The sequence below is a fragment of the Pristis pectinata genome, chromosome 4 (genome assembly GCF_009764475.1).
Source record: "Pristis pectinata isolate sPriPec2 chromosome 4, sPriPec2.1.pri, whole genome shotgun sequence".
NCBI classification, from domain to species: Eukaryota; Metazoa; Chordata; class Chondrichthyes; order Rhinopristiformes; family Pristidae; genus Pristis; species Pristis pectinata.
The window spans coordinates 12,411,533-12,438,260 of NC_067408.1; the positions used below are offsets into that span (position 1 = coordinate 12,411,533).

The following is a 26,728-nucleotide window of genomic DNA, read 5'->3' on the forward strand; positions in this document are numbered from 1 at the left end:
CTCCTTGGAGTGAAGGAGGATGAGGGGGGACCTAATAGAGGTGTATAAGATGATGAGAGGCATTGATCGGGTGGATAGTCAGAGGCTTTTCCCCAGGGCTGAAATGGTGGCCACAAGAGGACATAGGTTTAAGGTGCTGGGGAGTAGGTATAGAGGAGATGTCAGGGGTAAGTTTTTTACTCAGAGTGGTGAGTGTGTGGAATGGGCTGCCGGCAACAGTGGTGGAGGCGGATACGATAGGGTCTTTTAAGAGGGTGTTGGATAGGTACATGGAGCTGAGAAAAATAGAGGGCTATGGGTAAGCCTAGTAATTTCTAAGGTAGGAACATGTTCGGCACAGCTTTGTGGGCCGAAGGGCCTGAATTGTGCTGTAGGTTTTCTATGTTTCTATGTTTATTGAATTAACCGAATTTGAGTTCCCATCTGCCATTGTGGCATTTCATTTCATGTCTTCACTTAGCTGAAGAGTTCAGACCTGTGGATTTCTTGTCCAGTTATTTAACCACCATGTTCCCACACAACTTGGAAATACTTTTCTGTCAAATAGGGTGCAGAGGAAATCAATGACTGGAAATTGGATCCTTTTTGTTTGCTGTGCTGAAACATCACTGTGTTTAGTTCTCATAATAGATTGATTTCCCCTGTCAATTTTGCCCGATGTGAAGTCTGCAACGATGATAGAGTGTTTTATGTCATGCAAAATGCACCTCAGTTGATGGGACCAGGCTCAGTTGAATGCTACTTCTGACAACCTGTTGCACACCTATCTGAGAATGATGTCAGGTCTTAAAGGCACACTCCTTTGGCATTCAGACAACAACAAACATATGCTGTGGCTATCATGAAGGTAAGAGAGACTGCAGGAGAAAGGGAGCAAGCTCCTCAATTCACTCAAAGGAATATAGAAGCCCTGGTCCAATATGATTTGATGGAGATCCACTGCATAAACAGGGCTAGGAGTTTGACAGGAGATTGCTTGCATGATCTCTTCCAAGAATGTGATTTTGTGCAATAAGATGAAAAGGCCACAAAAAAAAATCCTGATCTCACGAGATATGTCAAGATGAATCACACATTAAAATGCTTCTCTTACAGACTTGCACCCAATTATACATTCTGCACAGCCCAGCCTCTTCTACATCACTTCACCCTTCTCCCTTCATTGATATTTCAACTCCTCCAACCCCCACCCCAGAAGGACAACAACGATTAAGTCACTTAATGCTATTCATCTCCTCTGCTAATTGGGAAAAAGACTAAATGACCACATTCAGTCACAAATTTTCCAGAGATGTCTCCGTTTGGTGCCAGCAGCTCTGCACTGGCACTGAAATGAATTTGTTTAGACCTTCTAGTTGGCCCAGAGATGGAATTTACTTTGTCATTTTGAGCGATGCAAGTTTCTTCCCTTATGAATACATAAGGTCTTGAGTAACCACGTCTTCAAATTTCCCTGCAATAGAAAAGTGATGGTGCTTTGGAAACTCTTCATAATCTGTAAAGTGCTCAGGACAAGTTGAGGCTGTGAAAGGCATTGTAAATACAAGTCTTTATTCCTTAAAGCCTCATTTGTCATCAGCCAAATCACAGCTTAGTTCTATGTAAAATTACTTAGAACATTACAACAAGCAACTGTCAAAGTGTAGGTGTAGGAATTAATTCAAATTCTTCAGTAACTATGTAACTCTATGACCATGTTGATAAGTCCAAGACAATCTAATGGAGAGCAGGAGATCTTTTTTAAGCTTGGTGCTGTGACTTGGATAAAGTAAGACCCAGAGGGTTGGGATGCCACAAATCCTTGGGTCAAGCGAATTCAGAACAAAATCAATGAAAGGTCATTGACCTCATTCATTACCTTGGCTTCTGTCTCCATAGATGATGCCTGATCTGCTGAATATCTCCAGCACTTTATCTTCTTGTTTTACAACAAAACTCCACTACTCAGTGTGCATTGACAGGATGCTAAGATTGTGTAACTTGCTGCTTTCATACAACACTTAGGAGTTTAAACTCCTTGCAGCAAAGAAGGTTGTGAAAAGATCTGACTGAGGTGTACAAGATCATGACAAGTTTAGATGGGGTAAATATAAGGAATATGTTCCCATTAGTGAATGGTTAAAGGAGCCAAAGATGATAATTTAACATTTTATAGAAAAGACATAGCGGTTAACGTAACTCTATTACAGTGCCAGCGATCAGGGTTCGATTCCCGTTGCTGTCTGTAAGGAGTTTGTATGTTCTCCCCGTGTCTGCATGGGTTTCCTCCGGGTGCTCCGGTTTCCTTCCACATTCCAAAGACGTACGGGTAGGTTAATTTGGGTTTAAACTGGGCGGCGCGGATTCGTTGGGCCGGAAGGGCCTGTTACCACGCTGTAAATAAAATTTTAAAAAAAAGAAAATTTGAGGAAAAACATTTTCACTCAGATGCAATTATGATCTATAATTCACTAACTGGTGGGAGAATGAAAATAGAATTAATCAGTATATTCAACTGGGAATTAGACAGGCAATTGAGAAAAACAAAACTTGTAGGCCACGGGAAAGAGTAAAGGACGGACAGAATTTCCCTAGTTGGACTCAGTAAAAACTTGATAGGCCAATAATAATTCTATCTTTTGTTACTTAAATGGATAAATGTCCTGCTTTCTCTTCCAACTTTCCTTGAGGAACAGTTTAAAATTATGAAATTGGATAAATCTCTGCCTTTTTGATTAACTGAAGCAAATTGCACACCAGCTTATCTCAGTGGAATGTTTCTCACTGTCAAACAAGTCCACTTTAAAAAGTACCACAACACAATTTTCGAAACTGGTGAAGTCACTGGTTTAATTTTCCTTGGAATGTTTTTTATAATTCAAATATATGCTAAAACCAAACTTGCTGTGACAAAAAGGAAGTAAAAACGGAATTGAGTCACAAATAGCCACTTCCTCTTGCCAGGCAGAAGATTACAAATAGTTCCTATCTTCATTCAGTTACTTGAGAAAAACACAGGAGCAGGAAACCTGCAGGCTCACCCAATCACCCTGGAATACATTTGTGTTCAAGCTAGCAGACAATAGTATAAGAAAACCTGAAAACATTCCAAACTAATTCTAAAAGTACATAACTTCTTAATTTTTTCATTTTCTGGTCAATTCAGGCAACCCTTGGTTTTTCAGGTAGACTCTATAAGTACACCAAGAAATAAGATTGAGAGCGGCAGTCATTGGGAGCCACATTGGACTGTTACATAGCAGCAATAGTAAAGACCTCACTCAAAGAAAACTTGACAACTTTATATTCCTGGCTGCCAGGTATTCAGGAAAGCCAGAGCATTGGGAAAAAAATAGATGTGGTGGGATTGGATAGATGGGTTGGGTGGGAGGTGGAACATTGACCTTTTATAATTATTTTTTCAAAAATATACTGATGAGACATATCTTTCCCTATGTTCATTGTGCCTTGAATTCAATGCATCACTTACAATGCCACAATGCTGTTCATATTTCCTCCTTAAGCAATGCACCCATGAAGTGTTTGGGAGGCTGTTATTCGGGGCTCAGCTCTTCAGTGCCCAGTGGTGGCAGGACCTTAGACCGTGGTCCTTCCCCACAGAGCCTTTGCATTGGCTGCACTGAACGTCAGTGAATCCCTCTGCATGTACTCCTGCTCTCTGGAATGTGTCAGTTGGCAGCATTTGGTTGTGAACACTGGAAAACCAACAAGCTTCAGGCATCTTTCACAGTATTGATGATCTTCCAGCTGCAGTTGGTGTCTGCCTCAGTATGTATCCCTCGAGCAGTCCACAGAGCTCAGAGTCCTTTGTTACGAAGCCGTTCAGGCTGAAATTTGACAAGGACAAAGACAGTGTGGTGAAGAAGGTATTTAGCAAGCTGGCCTTCATCAATCAGGGCACTGAGAATAAGAATTGGGATGTTATGTTGCAGTTGTACATGATGATGGTGAGGCTGCACTTGGAGTATTGACTACAGTTTTGGTCACCCTGTTAAAGGAAAGATGTCAAACTGGAAAAAGTGCAAAGAAGATTTATGAGAATTTTTCTGGGACTTGAGGGCCTGTGTTATACAGAGAGGTTGGGCAGGCTAGGACTTTATTCCTCGGAGTACATAAGGCACAGATGTATAAAATCATGAAGGGCATAGATGGGGTGAATTTCACAGAGTCTTGTTTCTCAGGGAAGGGGAACCAAAAACTCAAGGGCATAGATTTAAGGCGAGAGGGGAAAAATTTAAAAGTGACCCGAGGGGCAACTTCTTCACACAGAGGGTGATGCATATATGGAACGAGCTGCCTGAGAAAATAATTGAGGCAGGTACCATAACAGCATTTAAAAGACACTTGGTTAAGTATACAAATAAGAAAGCTTTAGTGAGCTATGAGCCAAACACAGGCAAATGGGACTAGCTTGGTGGGCACCATGATTGGCATGGATGAGTTGGGCTGAAGGGCCTATTTCCATGCCGCATTACTCTGTGACCACTGCATCCCATCTCAGACACACAGTCCACAAGGAGGTGAGCAATTATTTCACTTGCACTACATCCATCTCAAGGGCAGCATTCTACAAGAGTAAGGCTCCAACTGTGCATGAAGGATTCAACGGGGAGGACCCCTCTCACAAGTCTTGGTCTTGTTTGGGAGTTCTGGCGATGAAGCATTCTGCCAAACGACTTTGACAATCTGCTCGGGGGAACCATCCCACAGGATCTACTGTCGCCTTGTCTGACAGGGCCTCCAGGACATGGCATGCTGACTTACTGCCTGATGGACTTATGGTCCCTCAAAAGTGCTTTTTAATTTTATTTAAGTCATTTAATCAGGATGTGGATGTTGCTGGCAAAGCCTTTGAAGAGCCATCTTCTTGAACCACCTTCTGCTGATGTTATCTTGTCAGGAGTTTTGGGATTTAGACCCAGTGACAGTGAAGGAAGGACAATATATTTCCAAGTCAGGATGTTGTGTAAATTAGAGGGGAATCTGCAGGTAGTGGTCTTAACATTTGCCGACTGCTTTTGTCCTGTAAGAGATTGTGGGTTCAGGAGGTGATGTTGGAAAAGCCTGGGCAGGTAAATGCAGTGGATTCTGCAGATAGTAGACACTGCTACCAGTATGTACTGGTGGTGGAGGTTCTGAGTGCTTTGAATGTGGGTGGGGAGTCAATCAAGTGAGTACACAGGAGACACAAGAGACTGCAGGTGCTGGAATCGGGAGCAACACTCGAGATGCCAGAGGAACTCAACGGGCCAGGCAGCATCCATGGAGGCAAATAGACAGTCGACCCTTCATCTGGACTGAAAGATGGAGGGGAGAAACCCAGTGTAAAAAGGTGGAGAGAAGGGGTGGAGCAAGATCCAGCAGGGAGTAGGTGGATCCAGGTGAGGGGGGCTGATAGGCAAGTTGGGGAGGGGTGAGAGTGATAGGTGGAAGTGACAAAGGGCTGAAGATGATGGAATCTGGTAGGAGAGGAAGGTGGAGCCTGGAATAAAGGGAGGAAAGTAGGAAGCGTGGGTTATCTTTTCCTGGATGGTGTTGAGTTTTTTTCAATATTCTTCGAGTTTTTACATTATTTCTTCTCGCTCTTGGCCTTTGCTAATAGACATCATTGGGGTATCAAGAGTTGAGATACCCAGCTTCTGACCGATTTCTTCTATTATGTGGCTGGTGCAATTGAGTTACAGATCAAAGAGACTGTTACATCTCTGGGGAGGCATGAGCTGATGTGCCAGTCAGCAACATTGCCTCACAGACATCTCCTTCTACTGGAAGACAAGTTTTAGGCAGGCCAAAGTGTGTCTTTCACTGAGTTAATGACAACTTGCGTCTCTAGGGACAGCTCGTAAATCAGGGATATTAGATATTTATTTATTAGTCACACGTACATTGAAACACAAAGTGAAATGAATCTTTTTCCGTTACTGAGAATGTGCTGGGGGCAGCCCTCAAGTGTTGCCACTCTTCCGGCGCCAACATAGCATGCCCACAGCTCCTAACCTGTACGTCTTTGGAATGTGGGAGGAAACCGGAGCACCCGGAAGAAACCTACGCAGACACATGGGGAGGACATACAAACTCCTTACAGACAGCAGCGGGAATTGAACCTGGGTCACTGGCGCTGTAATAGCATTACACTAACTGCTACCATTACACGGCTGCTGAGGATGAACTTGTATCCTTGTCCAAACCATCTTTACAAGTCTACAGTCCACAAAGAGGTGAGCGATTGTCTCACCTTCATTACAGCCATCTCAAGGGCATTGTGTGGTGGCGGAAGGGTGTGTTGTGCTGTACGACTCTATGACATCTGCAAAGTTTTAACTACATTCCACTGAAGTAGCTTGTAGCTCTTGACACACTTAATCCCACACAACCCTGCACAGAGGTTGCCAGCCAAGCCTGTGCTGGATTAAACCTGCTGAGAACACTAGTCACCATTTAAGTGTATGGGAGACATAGGCTTCCGGGACACAGGTAAGTAGTTGCTGGTGGGGAAGTAACCTCATTCATCTGGAAAAAGACACCTTTTATTTAGTCTGAAACCAGGTTTTATTGATTCTGTTTCCCCCGAAGCTATACTATTTAAAAGGCTGACACATTCTTTGTCCTTGCTGATGTGTGACCTTCTGTGACCTCCAACATGGTCTGACCTGTTAAGGTCAGGGCCACGGTCACTCTCAGCAACCTGGCCTCAGGGTCTGCTGTTGATCTCTTGTATTGCTTGTGTAATGGTATTTTTGATGAGTCTGTGCCAGGATTTGGAAAAACTTTCCCTCTGTGCATACGTGGTTGCAAGTAATTTAGTGATTCTTTGACAAACAACTGTTCATTGACAGCAGATATCGTAAACTGAAGGGAAGTGAATGAGTCAGTTGGTATAAAGCTGCTTAGCTTTAAAATGAAGTAGTTGGATCAGCTCTTCCTGGGTTGACTCATGCACAAGCCATCTCAACCCCAATAAAATTAGAGTTAAAGTTCTTGCTTAGTATTGCTATGAAGGCATTGGTTTGATGCTGAACTGACAGCGTACGTACCTTTATTTATGTAATGTTAAGGTTATTTGCACAGACCACAGGCTCAGCACTGCTGTGGACCAAAGCAATTCTGTCCTGCTGTCAACAGTTGTGCTTGCCCCCTGTGCTTGTCTGAACTCCTCCTGGACCTTAACAGGGCAACACAAATGTCCACAGGCTTTCCAGCTCTCGGGCTGCCTATTGAGCCCGTGCTGGGTTAAACCTATTAAAAGCACAGTATGCACCATTCAGATGAATGGGAAATATCAGCTCCCCAGAGTGAGTCGGTAAGTAGTTACCCTTTTATATTATTTAGATTAGCTTCAATGATTTAATTTCATTTTTAATGTGCTTTCAATTTGCTAAATGTAAAACAAAATCATTTTTATCACAATGGAGACACAAGAGACTGCAGATGCTGGAACCTGGAGCAAAAAACAATCTGCTCAAAGAACTCAGCGGGTCGAGCAGCATCTGTGGAAGGAAAGGAATGATCAACATTTTGGGTCGAAACCCTGCATCAGGGCTAGTCGTCCCACAGATGCTGCCCAATGCACTGAGTTCCTCCAGCTGACTGTTGCTCTAGCTTTTTTCACAATATTTGTATTATTTGATGAGTTTATGAAGTGTTACTTAATCAGTCATAGAGTGGTACAGCACAGAAACAGGCCCGACCTTTTTATCCATCTATACTAACCCCAGTTTCCCACGTTACATCCATATCATTCGATGCCTTGCCTATTCTAGTGTCTGTCCAAATGTCTCTTAAATGTAGCGATTGTGTCTGACTTCACCACCTCCTCTGGCAGCGAGTTCCAAATATCAACCACTCTGTGTAGAAAAGAAACTTACCTCTCAGATCCTTTTTAAAATTCCTTCCTCTCACCTTAAACCTCTGCCCTCTTATTTTTGAGACTGCACCATGGGAAAAATATTCTATCTACCCTACCCATGCCTCCTACAATTTTATATCCCTCCATGATGTCACTGCTCAGCTCCCTTTGCTCCAGGGAAAACAAACCCTGCCTAATCCAATCTCTACTCATAACTAAAGTCCTCCAATCTGGGCAACAGCATGGCGATTCTCTGCTGCACCCTCTCCAGTGCAACCACATCTTTCTTCTGATATGATGACCAGAACTGCACATAATACTCCAAGTGCAGTCCAACCAGTGTTAGCCACATCTGCCTGTGTTGCTCCAGTTGCTACCTGACCTGCTAAGTTCCTCCAGCACTTTGTGCGTTGCTCCAGATTCCAGCATCTGCAGTCTCTTGTGTCTCTGAGGAAGTGTAGACTTGCTTGGACTAGGGCCAGAGGTCTTGAAGGAACAGAGAGAGGCTAAGCTCAAGGAGTAAGTTTTAGAGCATGGATCTTCGGGTGGTGAAAGTGAGGAGGATGCATGATAGTCCACGATAAGAGAATGTCAAGTCCTTGTGGTAGGAGAGTTGTGGGGCCGGGAGAGGTTACAGTAAAAGGAGTGATGAGGTAATGAATATCTTTACACAGTTGGATGATAATTATGGATCAGGTTGTTGGAGGACCAGGAGATGAAGTAAGATGAAAGGATAGACAAAAGCTTGAAGTAGGAGAGATACAGGTCGTAAAGTAAAATTGACAGTGCAGATGATTAGAAGCCAGTGAGGAGAGTGGCTGAATAACTGGAGATTAAATTAAACCACTCCAGGAGCAATATCAAATTGGCCAGTAATGATACACAGATTTTCGTTCCAATGCCAATCTGCTGCCAAGTATTTTGTGACACCAGCAACGCTGAATTTCTTATGTGGAGCTGATATAAATACCATAGCACATGAACCGAGTGCGAGATGAAGGTGGGCAATGTTAAGCAGGGAGTTACAGCTGGGGAGACATAAGAGACTGCAGATGCTGGAATCTGGAGCAAAAAGCAAACTGCTGGAGAAACTCAGTGGGTCAGGCAGCATCTGTGGAGGGAAATGGACAGTCGACACTTCAGGTCATGACCCTTCATCTGGACTAATAAAGAGTCTTGATCCAAAGCATTGGTTGTCCATTTCCCTCCACGGATGCTGCCTGACCCACTGAGTTCATCCAGCAGTTTGTTAGTTTAACTGGGGACATTCTTTCCGAGAAGGGAGAAGAGGTGATTGTACATTCCACATTATGAAGAAGGCCTTCTGAATGGGAAAGGTGTTTTGAATGGGAACTTTTTTTAACACAAGCCAGTCTCAAAACTGGATCCATCCTGATACATGAAAGTTGCTGGGCAAAGAGAAATTGTAATGGGAGGGAAAAGAGTCAGAGAATAGGATGAGATTAGATGATTTACATGTGCCAAAGTACTGGGCTTGATTCTTAGCAGATTCTGGAAGCTGAACTCTGACGTTGAACAAAGGAAAGGAACAAAATCCTCCTGGCAGCCCTCAGTTTGTTCAATAATCAATAGACAGAGGACTCTTTGTGAATGTTACTAAGGGTCAGGTTCTGTGCCTTGGAAATAACTGAGTCTGTCTGCCCTGACCACAGATGAGAATGGGCAGCACTGAACAATGTCTTGTGAAAGGCCAGCGTTTAGCCAACATGTTTTAATCTCAGTGTTGTTCTCACCATGGCTGTTGTGAATTATATGATGAACAGGTTTAAGATGTTCCCATTCCGAATCAGTAAATTAGAGGTTAATAGCAATGTTTGTACTATGCTGCCTGGTACACAGCAACAACTTTATTTGGATGGCATCTTTAAACATAAAATACCCCAGGTGTGCTTCACTGGTACGCTGTCAAGGAGGATTTGATATCAAACAAGTGACCAAAAGTCTGGTTAAAAGGGTAACATAAGGAGGATCTTAAGTGAATTAGATAGGTTCAGATGGAGAATTTTGGAGTTTAGTGGCACCTGAAGGTACGGTTGCTTAAGCTGGAGTGAATAAATTCAGGGATAATCTCGAGGGCAGATTTGCAGGAATATGAACATCTTAGACAGTTGTCGGATTGGAGGAGATTACAGAGGTAAAGAATTACATTGAATTATGTTTTCCAACAAGAAACTTAATTTTTGTAATTGATTTGTAAACTCCTCTTATTTTGAAAAATGACGTGATGCTCCTTGCGACATCACAGTTAATAATATCTAAGGCTTAAATGTTTTTATATTTTGGTTCAGTTCAGGGGTGTTTAATGGTTTTTATCAGCAGCAAGATCAGGGGTACTTTTGGTTAATAAAATGACAAGATAAATCAACTTTTAGCCGATAAAAGGTACAACTAAATCAATACTAATAATGATAACAATACATGCATAAAGTCATATTAATGTTAACATTTATCACCACAATCAGGTTGATGTCTTCAAGCAGTTGACCAGCACAACCAACAGCTTAAGGGGATTGGTCATTGGTCCATATCCACAGTTTGAATGCCATGTAAAATGAATGAAGATGTAAGCTCTGGATAGCAGATATTCAGTGACAAGTATAATTGATTAAACAAAATTTTTTTTCAATTCGGCCTTTAGGTTTGCTTTCTACATATTTTGTTGGTTTGAACCAAAAAATTCAAGTTCTAAACAAAAGCTATTAAGAACCAACACAGCAATATCCATATGAAATAAAAATATATTGTTTGATCACTTAGCATCAGCTAATCTCATTTTAATAATGTGAACTTACTTAGCTGGGTCTGTCCATGTTCTCAAAACCTGTGGTGGTGAATAGTTTCTCTCGTATTCATTTTTGAGATCTGGACAACACCGACAAGGCCAGCATTTATTGCATGTCCCTAATGAGAAGGTGGTGGTGACCCAGCCTCTTTGAACCACTGTAGTCCTTCTGGTGAAGGTACGCCCACAGTGTTATTGGGTAGGGAGTTCCAGGATTTAGACCCAGTGACAGTGTAGGACTAATGATATATTTCCAAATCAAAATGGCATTAGCTTTGCAGGGGAACTGCAAGTAGTGATATTCCCATGCATCTTCAGCCCTTGTCCTTAGTGATAGAGGTTATGGTTTTGGGAGATGCCTTTGGAGTATCCTGGGTGAGTAACTGCTGTGCATTTTAGAGATGGTACACACTGCAGCCATTGTTTACTTGTGGTGGACTGAATGAATGTTCAGGGTGGTTGATGAATACTAATCAAGTAGACTGATTTGTCCTGGATGATTTTGAGCCTCTTGAGAGCTCTTGGCACTAAACTCATCCAGACAAGTGGAGAATCATGTACTTGACTTATGCCTTCTATACAGTGGAAAGGAAGTAAGGTGTCCAAACATGAGTTTCACACGCCTCCTTCTGTAACCATGGTATTTATATGGCTGGTCCAGTTGAATTTCTGGTCAATGGCAACCCAGATGTATTGATGATGGAGACTTGGTAAAGGTAATATCATTGAATGTCAAGGGTAGGAGGTTAGAGTCACAGAGTCATACAGCATGGAAACTAGTTCACTTTCCTTTTGTATCAGTTTTGATGTTTACTTCTGATAATTCACAATTGTTTCAAGCCAAAGAAAGTCAACAGATAATAATTTGAGTTTGGCACTACAAACAACCCAGCAAAATTGGGATTTGACCTAAAGAAAGTTGAATGATTAAATTATTTGATGAGATTTTGAATTGCAAAATTATCCATATCTTTTTAACTTCCTCGTAGACTCATAGAAAGATACAACATGGAAACAGGCCCTTTGGCCCATTCGAGTCCATGCCAACCATCAACCATCCATTTACACTAATCCTGCATTAATCCCATTTTGTTTATTCTCCCTACCTTCTCATCAACTCCCCCTACATTCTACCACTTACCAACACAACTGAGGTAATTTTACTACAGCCAATAACCTACCAACCCACGCAGGATTAGTGTAAATGGGAGGAAACCAAAGCATCCAGAGGAAATTCACACAGTCAACGGAAGGATGCCGAGACTCCACACAGATAGCATCTTGAGGTAGTAATTGTACTCGGGTCACTGGTGCAGAGAGGCAGCAGCTCTAGTAGCTGTGCCACAGTGTCACCATGTATAGTAATTAAACAGTACATTATAAAGTATTAATTTCTGCATTACAACACTAGTGCATGGCAGTGCTGTTGCATATTGTGAAAAGAACATGAAAGCTCCTATGCAAATGCAAGACATAATTAGTTTTATTTTCATAATGTACTTCATTGCAGAAGGATGTTGATTTGTCAATACCCGTTCAATGGCTTGCATCCATATGGAGCCTTTAACATAGTAAATTAACAATGGATCATTTTTACGATGTGGTCTTATCCTCTTTCCAGAGTGCCATCACATGTTCCCTCTTCACTTATGTTGTTAATTCCCCCATAACTGGCTATGTTTGCTGTTGTATTCCACATATTGAAACTCCTGTATCGTAAATCTTCTTAGTTTCTTGTTTATGCTTTCTGCAGTAATCTTAAATTCTTGCCCCCTTTTTACAGATCTACTGACAGAAATTGCACGTTTAGGCAGCCCCTCAAACAGTGCATAAAAATTGAAAAGTCAGAAAGATGAATCTGATGCAATGGATCTTTCACTTTGAATTGACTGGGCATAAACAACAAAAGTGTCTTATCATAATTTCCAGAAATATCTTGCATGAACTGAAGTACTGTGCATTGCAGTGACCTATTACTTAAGCAGACCTTGCTAGGCCAATTGATTTGTGTTGTTTGAGAAAGAAAGAAATATTAAGTGGAAAAACTGAGTGAACTCTTTGCCCTTTACAATGCAATGTGGGACAGTTACAATCCCAAGCAGTCAGGCAGAATCTTTGTTCAATGTTTCACTGGACCTCCAGTGAAGTACAGGAGCAACAGATGCAATTTGTATTACCTGATAAGCATCTATAAAAGCCACGAAAGAATGCAGCTTCGTAACTTTGGAAAAAAAACAGCACTGGATGCTGATTTTGAGGATGTAATTCCACAAAATGCAATTGTACACAGTGGTTCTGGGTTGACAGACTGCTTGCAAAGCAGCTTCAAAGATGGGGCGTGAGTTGTTAATATTTCAGCGTCTTTATTCAGAGATCTGATCATGGAAAAAACATTCTCATAAGAGTTAGGCTTCCTTTTTTTTTGTTGTTTAATACTTATCACAAAGCCACTCCTATAGCTCCTAATTTCTGGACCATTTCACAGACCCAACCACATTACTTTGGCTCTGGAGTCACATAGGTCTGATAAGAGATCAGATTTCCTTCACTGAAGGGCACTAATCAACAAGATGGGTGTTTAAACAAGAGACCTGTATTTCACTCTTTCTCAATCAGAGATTTAATTAACTGAAATCAATTCCAATCTGGTTCAGTGAGATGAAATTTGAATTAAAGTCTCCAGATTGGTAGTCTAGACTCCTGGCTACTCAAGCATGGTAGCAGCTGGAAACTTCATTTCACTAAGTACAGTTGATGTTGGCTCAGCTTTAATTATACATCTGAGATAACCAAAAAAGCATTAATAGAGTTGGGAAAACACAAGTTGAATTCAGCCATGATCTCAACAATTTGCGGAACGAAATAGCTAGCTCCTGTTCTGATCTCTCTGTGTTTCTTGCCCCCTGGGATCATTCTTTACAGTTTGTTTGAGAAAAATTCCACAGGCAACTTCTAAGTAACTTGTCCAAGTGATTTCTTTGACCATGCTGATTCTTTCCACCACCAGCCTTTTGGATGTGGTGAATTCTGAGCTAATGGAGTTTGCGGAGATTTGGTATGAAATCAAAGACTCTTACAAATTTCTATAGATGTACAGTGGAGAGCATTCTGACTGGTTGCATCACAGCCTGGTATGGAGCCTCCAATGTACAGGATCACAAGAGGCTTCAGAGGGTTATAAACTCAGCCAGCTCCATCATGGGCACAACCTTCCCCACCATTGAGGACATCTTCAAGAGGCGGTGCCTCAAGAAGGCGGCATCCATCATTAAGGACCCTCACCATCCGGGACATGCCCTCTTCTTGTCACTACCATCAAAGAGGAGGTACAGGAGCCTGAAGACCCAAGCTTAATGATTCAGGAACAGCTTCTTCCCCTCCGCCATCAAGTTTCTGAATGATCCATGAACCCATGAACATGACCTCATTATTCCTTTTTTTTTGCACTATTTATTTTTGTAATTTATAGATTTTTATATCTTTGCACTGTACTGCTGCCGCAAAACAAGTTTCACGTCATATGTCAGTGCTAATAGATCTGATTCTGATTCTGATTCTGTCTGGAAGGGTGCAAAGAAGCAAAGATCTCGGTAAAGTACATGAAAGCCTATTTCGCTAGAAATTCCCAGACTCCTTCCTGACCATTGAGCTGGGTGACTGACAGGAGCAGGAATCTGCCCACAGTCCAGGGACTGGTCCCTGGCAATTAGTGCGGGGAACTGTGATATGGCTGAGCCAAACCTACCTTGCCTTTGCAGTTATGGGTTCTGACATGTCTATAAATCCTGCAACCCTTACTCTCCTTGTGGAGTCTCTTTCCACCCCACAGGATGATCAAACTGAGGGAATTTTTAAAAAATCAATCTGGACTGCTTCTGCTGTACTTGTGGTTCAATGACTTTTAGAATCTTGAAAGAGGTTTAGAGTGACTCACATTTGGTGGGTGAAGCATGCTTTTCAATGCTGTGTTTGAGGACTACATTAATCTTGAGGGGGAACGAAAACCTTTCAGTATTTAACCCATGGTATTGACCATGGATTTGCTAGGGAAGGTATATTAAAATTACTGAAGCCTTAGTGTGGAATGTGGAACCAACAAATCAGATTTCCTGGTTTCATTCAACCATCTGAATCAGATACTGTGCCTTCACAGAGCAGCTGATCTGGGTCTGCTGTGAGCCTCTCAGTCAAGAGTCTCTGTTCTGCTCACTGATTATTTTGTGCAATTTATGTCCCATGTTCTGTCACATTTCAAAAACACATTTTTAAGATATAGACACAGGTTCCAATTTGTTACTTCCCACTGCTGACGGTGGTGGACAGTTTCTCCAAATTGTTAGATAGAGAGATGAAAGAACTGCAGATCTGTCAGTGTGATTAATTGCCAATGGTTCATTTCTACTTGAGATTTAAATCTAATCCGTTTGATGGCTCCAGAACAAATTTGGCCTGTGTGACTATGAGTAATTACTCCGTTGTCAGTGTGAATGACAGCTGGACTTGGTTCCTTCTCCACTGAAACATTTAGATCACAAACAGTAAAGGTTGATTATCAATGCTGTTGAGACTTATTGCCATACCTGTTCACAATGGCACTGTATAAGTTATGAAGTACCAAAGGAGAATTTCCTGTCAATGCTGACCTCAACAATGCTTGAGGTTGCCCACAGCCAGTCACCTGTCTGCTGAGAATCCACATGCCTACATTAAAAGGAAAGGTCACCATTCTAAAATTGTAAGATGACATGACGTGCAAGGATTACTCCTACAAGTGAAGCATGTGAAGCAATTTTGCTGTCAGTTGTCAATTTACTGGTCTAGATGAGAAGTTTATGCAGGAGGATTTAATCAACAGTGTGACTGTGAAATAGCAGATGGTTAGTGTCTTTGTTCACTAAACATCTCTTTTTGGCAGACAGCCTTCTACCTGCCTGACCTTTCAATTAGCAGTGTGTTACCCAAAAGTATTTTAGAACATAGAACATAGAAAAACTACAGCACAATTCAGGCCCTTCGGCCCACAAAGCTGTGCCGAGCATGTCCCTACCCTAGAAATTACTAGGCTTACCCATAGCCCTCTATTTTTCTCAGCTCCATGTACCTATCCAACAGCCTCTTAAAAGGCCCTATCGTATCCTCCTCCACCACCGTTGCCGGCAGCCCATTCCACGCACTCACCACTCTTGGAGAAAAAATCTTACCCCTGACATCTCCTCTATACCTACTCCCCAGCACCTTAAACCTATGTCCTCTTGTGGCCACCATTTCAGCCCTGGAGAAAAGCCTCTGACTACCTACCCGATCAATACCTCTCATCATCTTACATACCTCTGTCAGGTCCCCCCTCATCCTCCATCACTCCAAGGAGAAAAGGCCGAGTTCCCTCAACCTACTTTCATAAGGCATGCTCCACATTCCAGGCAGCATCCTAGTAAATCTCCTCTGCACCCTTTCTATGGCTTCCACATCCTTCCTGTAGTGAGGTGACCAGAACTGAGCACAGTACTCCAAGTGGGGTCTGACCAGGGACCTATATAGCTGCAACAATACCTCTCAGCTCCTAAATTCAGTTCCCCAATTGATGAAGGACAATACACCATATGCCTTCTTAACCACAGAGTCAACCTGCGCAGCCGCTTTGAGTGTCCTGTGGACTCGGACCCCAAGATCCCTCTGATCCTCCACACTGCCAAGAGTCCTACCATTAAGACTATATTCTGCCATCATATTTGACCTACCAAAATGAACCACTTCACACTTATCTGGGTTGAACTGCATCTGCCATTTCTCAGCCCAACTTTGCATCCTATCTATGTCCCTCTGTAGCCTCTGACAGCCCTCCAAACGATCCACAACAACCCCAACCTTTGTGTCATCCGCAAACTTACTAACCCATCCCTCCACTTCCTCATCCAGGTCGTTTATAAAAATCACAAAGAGCAAGGGTCCCAGTACAGATCCCTGAGGTACACCACTGGTCACTGACCTCCACACAGAATATGACCCTTCAACAACCACTCTTTGCCTTCTGTGGGCCAGCCAGTTCTGAATCCACACGGCAATGCCCCCTTGGATCCCATGTCTCCTTACTTTCTCAATAAGCCTTGCATGGGGTACCTTATCAAACGCTTTGCTGAAATCCATATACACTACATCTACTGCTCTCCCTTCATCGATGTGTTTAGTCACATCCTCAAAAAATTCAATCAGGTTCGTAAGGCAGGACCTGCCCTTGACAAAGCCGTGCTGACTATTTCTAATCGTATTATACCTCTTCAAATGTTCATAAATCCTGCCTCTCAGGATCTTTTCCATTAGCTTACCAACCACTGAGGTGAGACTCACCGGTCTATAATTCCCTGAGCTATCCCTACTCCCTTTCTTGAATAAGGGAACAACATACGCAACCCTCCAATCTTCCGGAACCTCCCTCGTCTCCATTGACGATGCAAAGATCATCATCAGAGGCTCCGCAATTTAAGATTCTTGACTTTTACAACAAGGGATTTAAATTTGTGTAATGCTGCTGGACTGATATCACACATATTGTACTGTGGACAAACTGCAAGAAATGTAGCAAAGGCAAGGATTGTCGAAGAAATTTAATGCAGTTGTAACTTTCTTCAGTCATCTATACCAATCTTGCTTCCAACAAACAGAAACATGGGAACTAAAAAGAACTTAACTAGTGCTTGCTAATGGAATGGAATAAAATAAGCAAATGGCAGCGAATATTCTCGTGTATTAAGCACTCATAATCAAAAGTGGATTTGTCCCACATTATATCTCTAGGGATGGTGAGCTGTTTGATTGAACAGTTTGACTGATTGAACTCAATCGGAGAATCTTTGATCACATAGGAAGCCTTCTCAGCCTTCTGTGTAATGCTGCCTTCTCCTCAGATTGAGCTGACCAGTTTTACTGTGTCTAGTTTGGCCAGAACCCCTTTCAACCTGAGTGTATTTTTGTTTGTCGATAGCTCCTGTGGACTTCTTCATCAGATGGCAAACATTCACATACAGAGCTCTTTCTTGTCATTGGCCTTGAAGTCTTTGTGTGCCAGTCTTAAACAGTTCAGTCAGCAGGGACTGTTAATGAAAGTCTTTCCCTTTCATGTAAGTATGGAGGTTGTAGGGCTGCTGTTCATTGTGTTGGGTTCCTGATACTCTGTTTTTGCCAGCTCCAGACTCAACTAAGCTTCAAAGTGGCGAATCTGCACAACGTTGGGGTCTCACGTAGCTGCTTCAACAGAACTGAAATTAAACCACTTATGCAAGAATGCCTGGAGTCGGAGATTACAAAGGTTGAAACTGTTTCTGTCATACTGATGTTAGAAATGTAGAGGCCTGGACCAGATCAAATCTCATCATCATGTATGAAGCATTTAAATCAAGTTTGATAAATCTGCAGTGAATGATAAGACCATTAGTAATAGATTCATAGATTAATAGAGAGATCCATGATGGAAACAGGCCCTTCGGCCCACTATATTCATCATTAACCACTCATTTACACTAATCCTATATTAATCGCAATTTTATCCTCCTCACGTTCTCATTAACTTCCCCCCCCAATTCTACCACTCACCTACATAATGGGGCAATTTACACTGGCCAATTAACCTAACAACCTGCATGTTTTTGGGATGTGGGAGGAAACCAGAGCACCCAGAGGAAAGCCTTGCGGTCGCAGGGAGAACATGCAAACCACATCCAGACAACATCTGATATCAGAATTGAACCCAGGTCTCTGATGCTGTGGGACAGTGGCTCTACCAGCTATGCCATTGTGTTGAACTTAAAATTATGGTGACCTTTGATAATGCCAGATCCTTGAAAAAAGTACTTGTTCTTTAGAGAACATAATCTGCTTTTTTTTCCTGCTTTGGCCTATGATGACTTTTTAACGGCCCGATGAGGAACTCAGAGCAGAGACATTGAGTGATAGGTAATGGATAGCTCCCAAATTCCATGAGTGAAAAAGGATGCTTGTCAGAGGAAATTGGGATGAGATAATTTGTCACAAAGCCAGGAGGAGGTGATAAAAATTCTTCATGCAGTGAAATGTAGGAATCTGAAATGTGTTGTCTGAAAGGGTGGTAAAAGCAGATTCAATGGTAACTGTCACCAGGAAATTGGATGTTTGATTCAAAGAGAAAAACTTTCAAGAGATAGCTATTGCAAAGTGTCACCAAGTGGTGTGGATGGTAGCCTTACATCAGAAAACAAACTGCTGGAGGCTTCATTATCCACGGCAGAGGAGAAGCCACATTTCCTGTGGAGAGAGGATATTTTAGTAGTCTTGAGAACAGATGCAGTGGAGATGGAGAAACTGAGAGAAAAGGATGGTGTTCTTGCAGGAGACAGGGTGAGTTAGACAATATCTACCTGGGCGACACCTCCTTCCACCCATTCTCCTGTAAGTATGCCAACCCTTTCTCTGAGTTCTTCAGTCTCTGCTGCATCTGTTCTCAAGATGAAGCTTCCCACTCTGAGACTTTTGAAATGTCCTCCTTCTTCAGGAAGTATGGCTTCCCCTCTACCGTAGTTGATGGAGCCTCCTGCAGTTTGTTCTTTGCTCCAGATTCCAGCATCTGCAGTCTCTTATATCTCCAAGCAGCTTTACAGCTCCAGTGATCCAGGTTTAATACTGACCTCCAATGCAAAGTGCATGGAGTTTACACATTCTCCCTATGACTGTGTCTTCCAGGTTCCGGGATCCTTCCGGGTGCTCTGGTTCCCTTCCACATTTGCAAGTTGTGTGGGTTGGTAGGTTAACTGACCACTGTAAATTGCCCTGTGTATGTAGGCGAATAGTAGAAGCTGAGGGGGGGGGGGGAGGTGGGTGGGGTGGCAAGATTGATAGGAATATAGGAAGAATAAAAATGGGATGTGTAAATTGGTGCTTGATGGTTGGCTTGGACTTGCTGTACCCTTTGACTCTGAGGATTGGTGAATTGAATGGTCTCCTTCTGTGCTGAATGATTCTGCGAGTTATAGTTGCCATGATGTGTTCTGAGGCAGCTCTGTGTGTGTGCTCTAAAATACAAGTCTAATTCAGATGCTTGATTCCATGTGAGGTTTGCAGTAACTCCGAATTAGGGTGTAGCATTTGGAAGGGGAAAAAAAAGATTCTTGTGCTTTTAAAATTTGGTGAAAAGATTTAAACTGATGAAGTTCTAATACATTAATAAGTAAAAGCATGAAAGGGAGAGAACTTTTATGGTTCCAAAATGCCAACATTATATGGCAATGATCCAATGCTTCTGGTAAACTTTGTGCTCTGTATGGTGAAGCTGTATAATACAAGTCAGCACACAAAGAAAAGAAAAATCATTGAATATGATCCTTCTCTTATCTTCAACCTTCAATCTCTATTTTTAAGTCATAATGTTACTTGCTTAACTTACTTCTGTTTGTGTCTAAATCCAATAATCATTGCAAAATGAAGTCACTAAAATTCATTATCACATTGCTCCCTGTGGGAACTTGCTCTGTGCAAATTGGCTGCTGTGTATCCCATGTTATAGCAATTATGCAGTTCAAAATCCTTGACCGTGTAGGTGCGTGGAATGTCCTGAGATCATGCAAGGCTCTGAAGGAATTTGCTTCTAAACTTTGCTGTTTTTACAGTGTTTACATAGAGCGTTTCTAATCCCTAACTCTTCTGATCACTATGAAAATCAGGACTCCACAATTTTTCCTATTTGCATTCCCAAATATCAGAAAACTGTGATACTCCTAGATACTCTTCTTATTTACTTATTTACAGTCTGTCAAAAACTCTATCTGGTCTCTCTAAAATCTCTTGATTAGAATGAAAGTAATATGAATTTCTGACCAGTAAGGTCATATTACCAACATTGCCGACTTAACCCATTTGTATTCATTGCATCAGCCACGTTCCTACCAGTGTGTTATTCCTGGCTTGCTTTCACCTCTGCTCTTGATTTATTTAATCTTTTCTCCTATATGTTTCAACTTTGATTGCCATCATATTTTAATCCTTGAGCAAAAAACAATCTGCTGGAGGAACTCAGCAGGTCGAGCAGCATCTGTAGGGGGAAAGGAATTGCTGACATTTCGGGTTGAAACCCTGCATCAGGATCATATTTTAGTCTTTTCTTTTGCCTTGGTTTCTCAAATTAAGGCAAAGAATTGCTGTGGCTGTTTGTCAAAGAGAGTTCAGTTTTGTTTTGACAAATAAATATTTCTTTCAGCATTACAATCTGCTTCAAACAGCAATTGTATTGAACTAAAAACTGAAAGCTTGCCTGTACAGAATAGAACTTGTTTGAATTTCATTTTAATAGTTTGGTCTTTTGTTTCAGATGCCTGGGTTTGCTTCTTACTGATGGACCCATTTTACTGTCCATCCAATGAGAGAAAACAGATTCAGCTAGGGTGCTATGGCATCACAAAGTGAAGAAGGGTGTGATATTGGAGACTGGCTGTCTACTATCCATTTGGAAAAATACAGAGAGAATTTTGTCCAGAATGGATTTTACACATCCAAGGACTCTGTACATTTTAACAATGACACGCTTCTTCAGATTGGCATCACAGCTACTGGGCATCGGAAGCGGATCTTAAAATATGCACAGCAGAGTAGCTTGACACTGTCATGTGATGAGCTTCCAAATACAGCCCTGGGCCATTGTGCTGGTGAGAAAGAGCAAACATTGGAGAGATCAAGCACTGTTGGTGATTGGAAAGATAACATCAGTGGGAATGAAGTTGTCGAACCAGAGGAAGCAGTGGTAAAACCCATTCCCAGGCCACGGACATTGCTGAATAAACAGTCATCAAGCCTCAAATCTCAGACGGAAATTGGATCAGCATCAACACATAGTCCAAATCATGAGAAGCAGGAAGTGTTTTCTCCTGATGAACCCTATATGGAAAGGCCTGAATTGATTGAGAAGGAACAGATGCCAGGTGGAGAAAACACAGTCGGGTCTCCAGCTTGGGAAATGGTTGCAAAGGAAGAGGAGATGGTCCCTCCTGTTCCACCACGCATCAACCGTGGACAACCTCCTGCTAATTTTGCTGTGCCAGGTCCAATAAGCAGGTCTGAATATGATCCATCAGGATCAAAGTTTGTGAATTCCATCTCCAAGTCTGTTGAAAACTTACAGGACACGCATCCTCTCTCCAGAGTTTCCTCACACTCGCTTCCCCAGATGCCTTTGTTCGACGCGACATTTACTGGGAAAATGGTTAGCAATGAGCTCTACACTACAGTGGAGACTTTGCCTGAGAGGAATCGAAGCCATTCCTTCTCAATTTCAGGCTTGAAATCTGTGGGAAGGAGACCTGTTCCACACCTCCCACCTCCAGTGACCCAACCTGATATATCAGCACTTACATCAAAGGAAAGGTAAGCCTGCCCCATTCAAACATTTTTCTTTTTGCTTCTGTTATAATAAACCAAAATGTGATGGGAACATGCATGTTAAAGCACCAAGCACAACTAAAAAGGTGTTCCCTTCTCCAGCCTTAGTAGAGTCAGAGAGTTGTGCTACAGGACTTCCTTCACATCCATGTTGACCTTTTGCCCAACTACATGGATCCTATTTGCCCTCATTAGGACCATATCTTACTATGCCTTGCCCACTCGAGTGCCTGTCCAATTGCATCTTAAATATAATGATTGTACCTGATTCCACCACCTCCTTTGGCAGTGCATTCCAGATATCAACAACTTTCTGTGCAAAAAAAAACTTACTTTGAAACTCCTTCCTCTTACCTTAAACCTATTTCCCCTTGTTTTGAACACACCTACCTTGGGAAAAAGCTTTAGACTATCTACCCCATCTTTTCCTCTTATAATCTTATATATCTCTATAAGGTCACTCCTCAGCCTCCAACCTTCCACAGAAAACCAGCCCAGCCTATCCAATCTCTCCCCACAACTGAAGTCCTCCGATCCAGGCAACATTCTGGTGAATCTTCTCAGCAGTATCTGCAGCACAATCATGTCCTTATTGTGTGGTAAATACTCCAAGTGCTGTGTTGAAATCTGTGGGAAGGAGACCTGTCCCACACCTCCGACCTGCTGTGACCCAACCTGATATATCAGCACTTTCATCAAAGGAAAGGTAAGACTGCCCCATTGAAACATTTTTCTTTTTGTTTCTGTTATAATAAACCAAAATGTGATGGGACGACGCATGTTAAACACCAAGCACAACTAAAAAGGTGTTCCCTTCTCCAGTGCTGTGTACTTAATACCCCAAGTTCTGCCTGACTAGTATTTTGTAAAGTTGCAACATAACATCCCAACATTCATATTCTATGCCCCGATCTATGAAGGCAAGCATGCCACATGTCTTATTCGCCACCTTACCTACCTGTGTTGCCACTTCCAGGGAACTGTGGTCTTGAACCCCCAGGTCTCACTGTCCATCAACATTCCTAAGCACTCTACCATTTATTGTATACGTCCTACCCCTATTTGACTTTCCAAAATGTATCATCTCGCACTTGACAAGATCAATCATGATTTGAAGAACAATTCCATGAAGCTCTCTCACCCATAAAATGCATGGTTCAGCTCCAACAGAGACCGGTGAATTCTTTTATGTCTGTTGACTGTCAGATCACTCTGGGCAGTCTCATCTGAGTTCCTTGTCTAGTTATCAGAGTTACTGAAGAATCAAAATCAGGTATATTGTCACTGACACATGACATGAAATTTGTTGTTTGTGGCAGCAGTACAGTGCAAAGACATAAAAAATCTATAAATTACAAAAATAAATAATGCAAAAAAAGAAATAATGAGTTAGTGTTCATGGGTTCATGGATCTGATGGCAGAGGGGAAGAAGCTGTTTCTAAACCATTGAGTGTGGGTCTTCAGGCTCCTGTACCTCCTCCCTCATGGTAGTAATGAGAAGAGGTCATGTTCTGGATAGCAGGGGTCCTTAATGATGGATGCCCCCTTCTTGAAGCACCGCCTCTTGAAGATGTCCTTGATGGTGGGGAGGGTTGTACCCATGATGGAGCTGGCTGAGTCTATAACACTTCGCAGCCTCTTGCGATCCTGTGCATTTGAGGCTCCATATCAGGCTGTGATGCAACCAGTCAGAATGCTCTCCACTGTGCATCTATAGAAATTTGTAAGAGTCTTTGGTAATATAAGATAGATAAGATCAGATAACATACCAAATCTCCTCAAATTCCTAACAAAGTAGAGGTGCTGGCACGCCTTCATCATGATTGCATTGATGTGTTGGGCTCAGGATAGATCTCCTGAGATATTGACGCCCAGGAACTTGAAGCTGCTCACCCTCTCCACCGCTGACCCCTCAGTGAGGGCTGGTGTGTGTTCTCCCAACTTCCCCTTCCTGAAGGCCATAATCAGTTCCTTGGTCTTTCTGACATTGAGTGCAAGGTTATTGTTGTGACACCACTCAACCAGCCAATCTATCTGACTTCTGTAAGCCTCCTCATCGAAAAATGCAGATGTTTGCAATCTGATATGAAAACTTATTATTTAGTATCTATGCTCGCATATAAGGGCATTGCCCTGAAATGTTAACTGTTCATCTTTCCACACAGCCTGACCTGCTGAATACTTCCAGCAATGTTCTTTTAATATGCATGTAAAGAATCCTACACATGCAAAGCATTGAATGGCTCCACATCAGACTTCCATCTGTAACTCTTTATTGCTTGTTTTAAGTAGTATTTCCCCTTTAATGTAATTCATCCCTGGTTTAGATTTCACATGTAAAAGTTCTATTTCTCTTTAATCCCTTCAGTGACCAGGCATCCAAACTTGCAGCCAGTTAGAAGTCATTGGATGCTTCCAATTAAATTAATAATTTGTGAGAACTACTTTACTGCCCATTTTGTTCAGTCTACCAGCTGAGGAGACAATTGCCGTTACTTTTAAAAAGGAAGTAGATTAACTGGTTTGGTTACAACAGGATATAATGATTCAACTTTTTTTTTTGTGTTTTGTGTAAGAAAAAAAATACCAAAACATGGGACACTTAACTCAGTACAACAGAACCATTTTTGGGAGGGAAGGAACTTTAGTACAACGATGAATTACTTAAAGTTGTTGTTCAAGTCCCACTCCAGAGTTATAAGCACTTAAGAAGGGCCGATTCTCCAATGCAGTACTAGGAGAGTGTATGCCATGGGAGACCCCACACAACCTCTCAGCTGGATGTTGAAGATCCTATATCAGCAGAGGAAGATGACAAGGGTAGTTCTCCCACTGCTGTGGCCAATATTTATTCCTCGACCATCGTCCAGTGACAACCAGTTGTCTGGTCATTTACATGTTGCTGATTATAGCATCCTGCTGTACAAATAGGTAGGAACATTTCCCAAGTAGCATTTGCAATAAGATAGTTGGGTTGACAGCTCAGATAGCAACATATGAGTATAGGTCCTCCTCAGCTTGCCAAACACCTGACTTATGTACAGCCCATTCATAAGAACGAGTGTTTGGGAGACTGGCAGGATGGCTCTGCCAGCTGCTGCAGGAATCATCTTTCATGTGGGAGCTCACTTCGTGGCCACATTTCCAACTTGCGAACTATTCAGGTTACGAGCTGTTCACAGGAATGGAACTCTGTTGTAACCTGGGGAGGACCTGTATCATCTAATAGCTTTTACAGAGATGTGGTTGCAACATATATTCCAGGTTATACAGTGTCCCAAAAAAAAAACAGGCCATAAGGGAAAGGAGATGGGGTAGTCTTATTAATCAAGGAGTGTATCAGACCGATATTGAGCTGTGGTGTAGAGGCAGTGGATAATAATGCAGAATCAGTTTGGGTTGAAATCATGAATAGCAGGGGAAGGAAGACACGAGTGGGATTCATCTTTAGGCCCTCAAAGTGTGACATCTTGATAGGGCAGAGCATAAATGGAGAAATATCCGGGGCATGTTTGAAGGGAACTGCAACTGAACAGGAGATTTTAATCTACATATTGATTGGACAAGCCAAACTAGCAAGTGCATTGCAGAAGAGGAATTTGTGGAGTGCATCAGAGATTGCTTCTTAGAACAGTATTTAATGGAACCTACCCAGAAACAGGCTGCTTTAGACTTGTTCATTGTGTTTAAGATCCCATATGAGTTAGTGGCCACAAAATGATAGAATTTAAGGTGCAGTTTGAGAGTGAATACCACAAGACCACAACACTGTTTTCAACTTGAATAAGGGTAACTAAACTGGTAGGATGGGGTTGTCCTCTTAGGTGGACTGGCAAAGTAAGCAGGTCAGTAGATGAATGGTGGTGGGTATTGAAACAGAGAGAGAGGTTGGGCAGGCTAGGACTTTATTCATTGTAGGAGACTGAGGGGTGATCTTATAAGAGGTGTATAACATCATGAAGGATTTAGACAGGGTGTATGCACACCATCTTCTTCCCAGGGAAAGGGAATCATAAACTAGAAGGCATAAGTTTAAGGTAAGAAGGGAAAGATTTAAAAGGGACCTGAGGGGCAACTTCTTCATACAGAGGGTAGTCAGTATATGGAACAAGCTGCCAGAGGAAGTGGTCGAGGCAGGTACAATAATATCATTTAAAAGATACTCATTTAAAAGATGGGGTGGCACGGTAGCATAGTGGCTAGCTCATAAAAAGCTCATAAGAAGGGAGAAATTTGATTTTGAGAGAAAACCTGTCTGTAATATCAAGCAAACAGTAAGAGTTTTCATGAATATATAAATAGGAAACAGGCAGCTGAGGTTGGTGCGGGACTTCCAGAGGCCGGTGAATTAATAATAGGAAACAAAGAAATGAAAGATATATTAAATCAGTTTTTGCCTGGGAATTCATCATGGAAGATACTGCAAATATCCCTAAAATAACAGAGGGGCTAATTTCAAACAACAAAGAGGAACTTCTAAAAATCCCAATGACAAGGGAAAAAATCTAAAAGAAACTCATGGGGCTAGAGGCAGACAAATCACCATGACCTGATGACCAGCACCCAATGTTTAAAAAGGAAGTGGTGACAGAGATCATGGACCCATTGATTGAAATTTTTCAGAACTCGCTAAATAGTAAATTGGTTCATTATTGTCAATATGTACCAAGGTACAGTAAAAAAA

The 26,728-nt window shown here is 42.1% G+C and overlaps 1 protein-coding gene across 3 annotated transcripts in view; it reads left to right on the plus strand.

The window, feature by feature from the left end:
• arap3 (ArfGAP with RhoGAP domain, ankyrin repeat and PH domain 3) overlaps positions 1–26,728 on the plus strand; it is a 197,312-nt gene that overhangs the window by 72,916 nt on the left and 97,668 nt on the right. Inside the window, exons 3-4 of one of the 3 annotated variants that reach the window (XM_052014278.1) lie at positions 17,629–17,764; positions 20,980–22,028. In XM_052014278.1, coding sequence (XP_051870238.1) covers positions 21,058–22,028 — 971 coding nt within the window. In that variant the 5' untranslated portion in view covers positions 17,629–17,764; positions 20,980–21,057. Of the gene's footprint in view, positions 1–17,628; positions 17,765–17,925; positions 17,953–20,979; positions 22,029–26,728 lie in introns of those variants that run through there. The other 2 variants (XM_052014280.1, XM_052014279.1) reach the window with 2 other exon arrangements.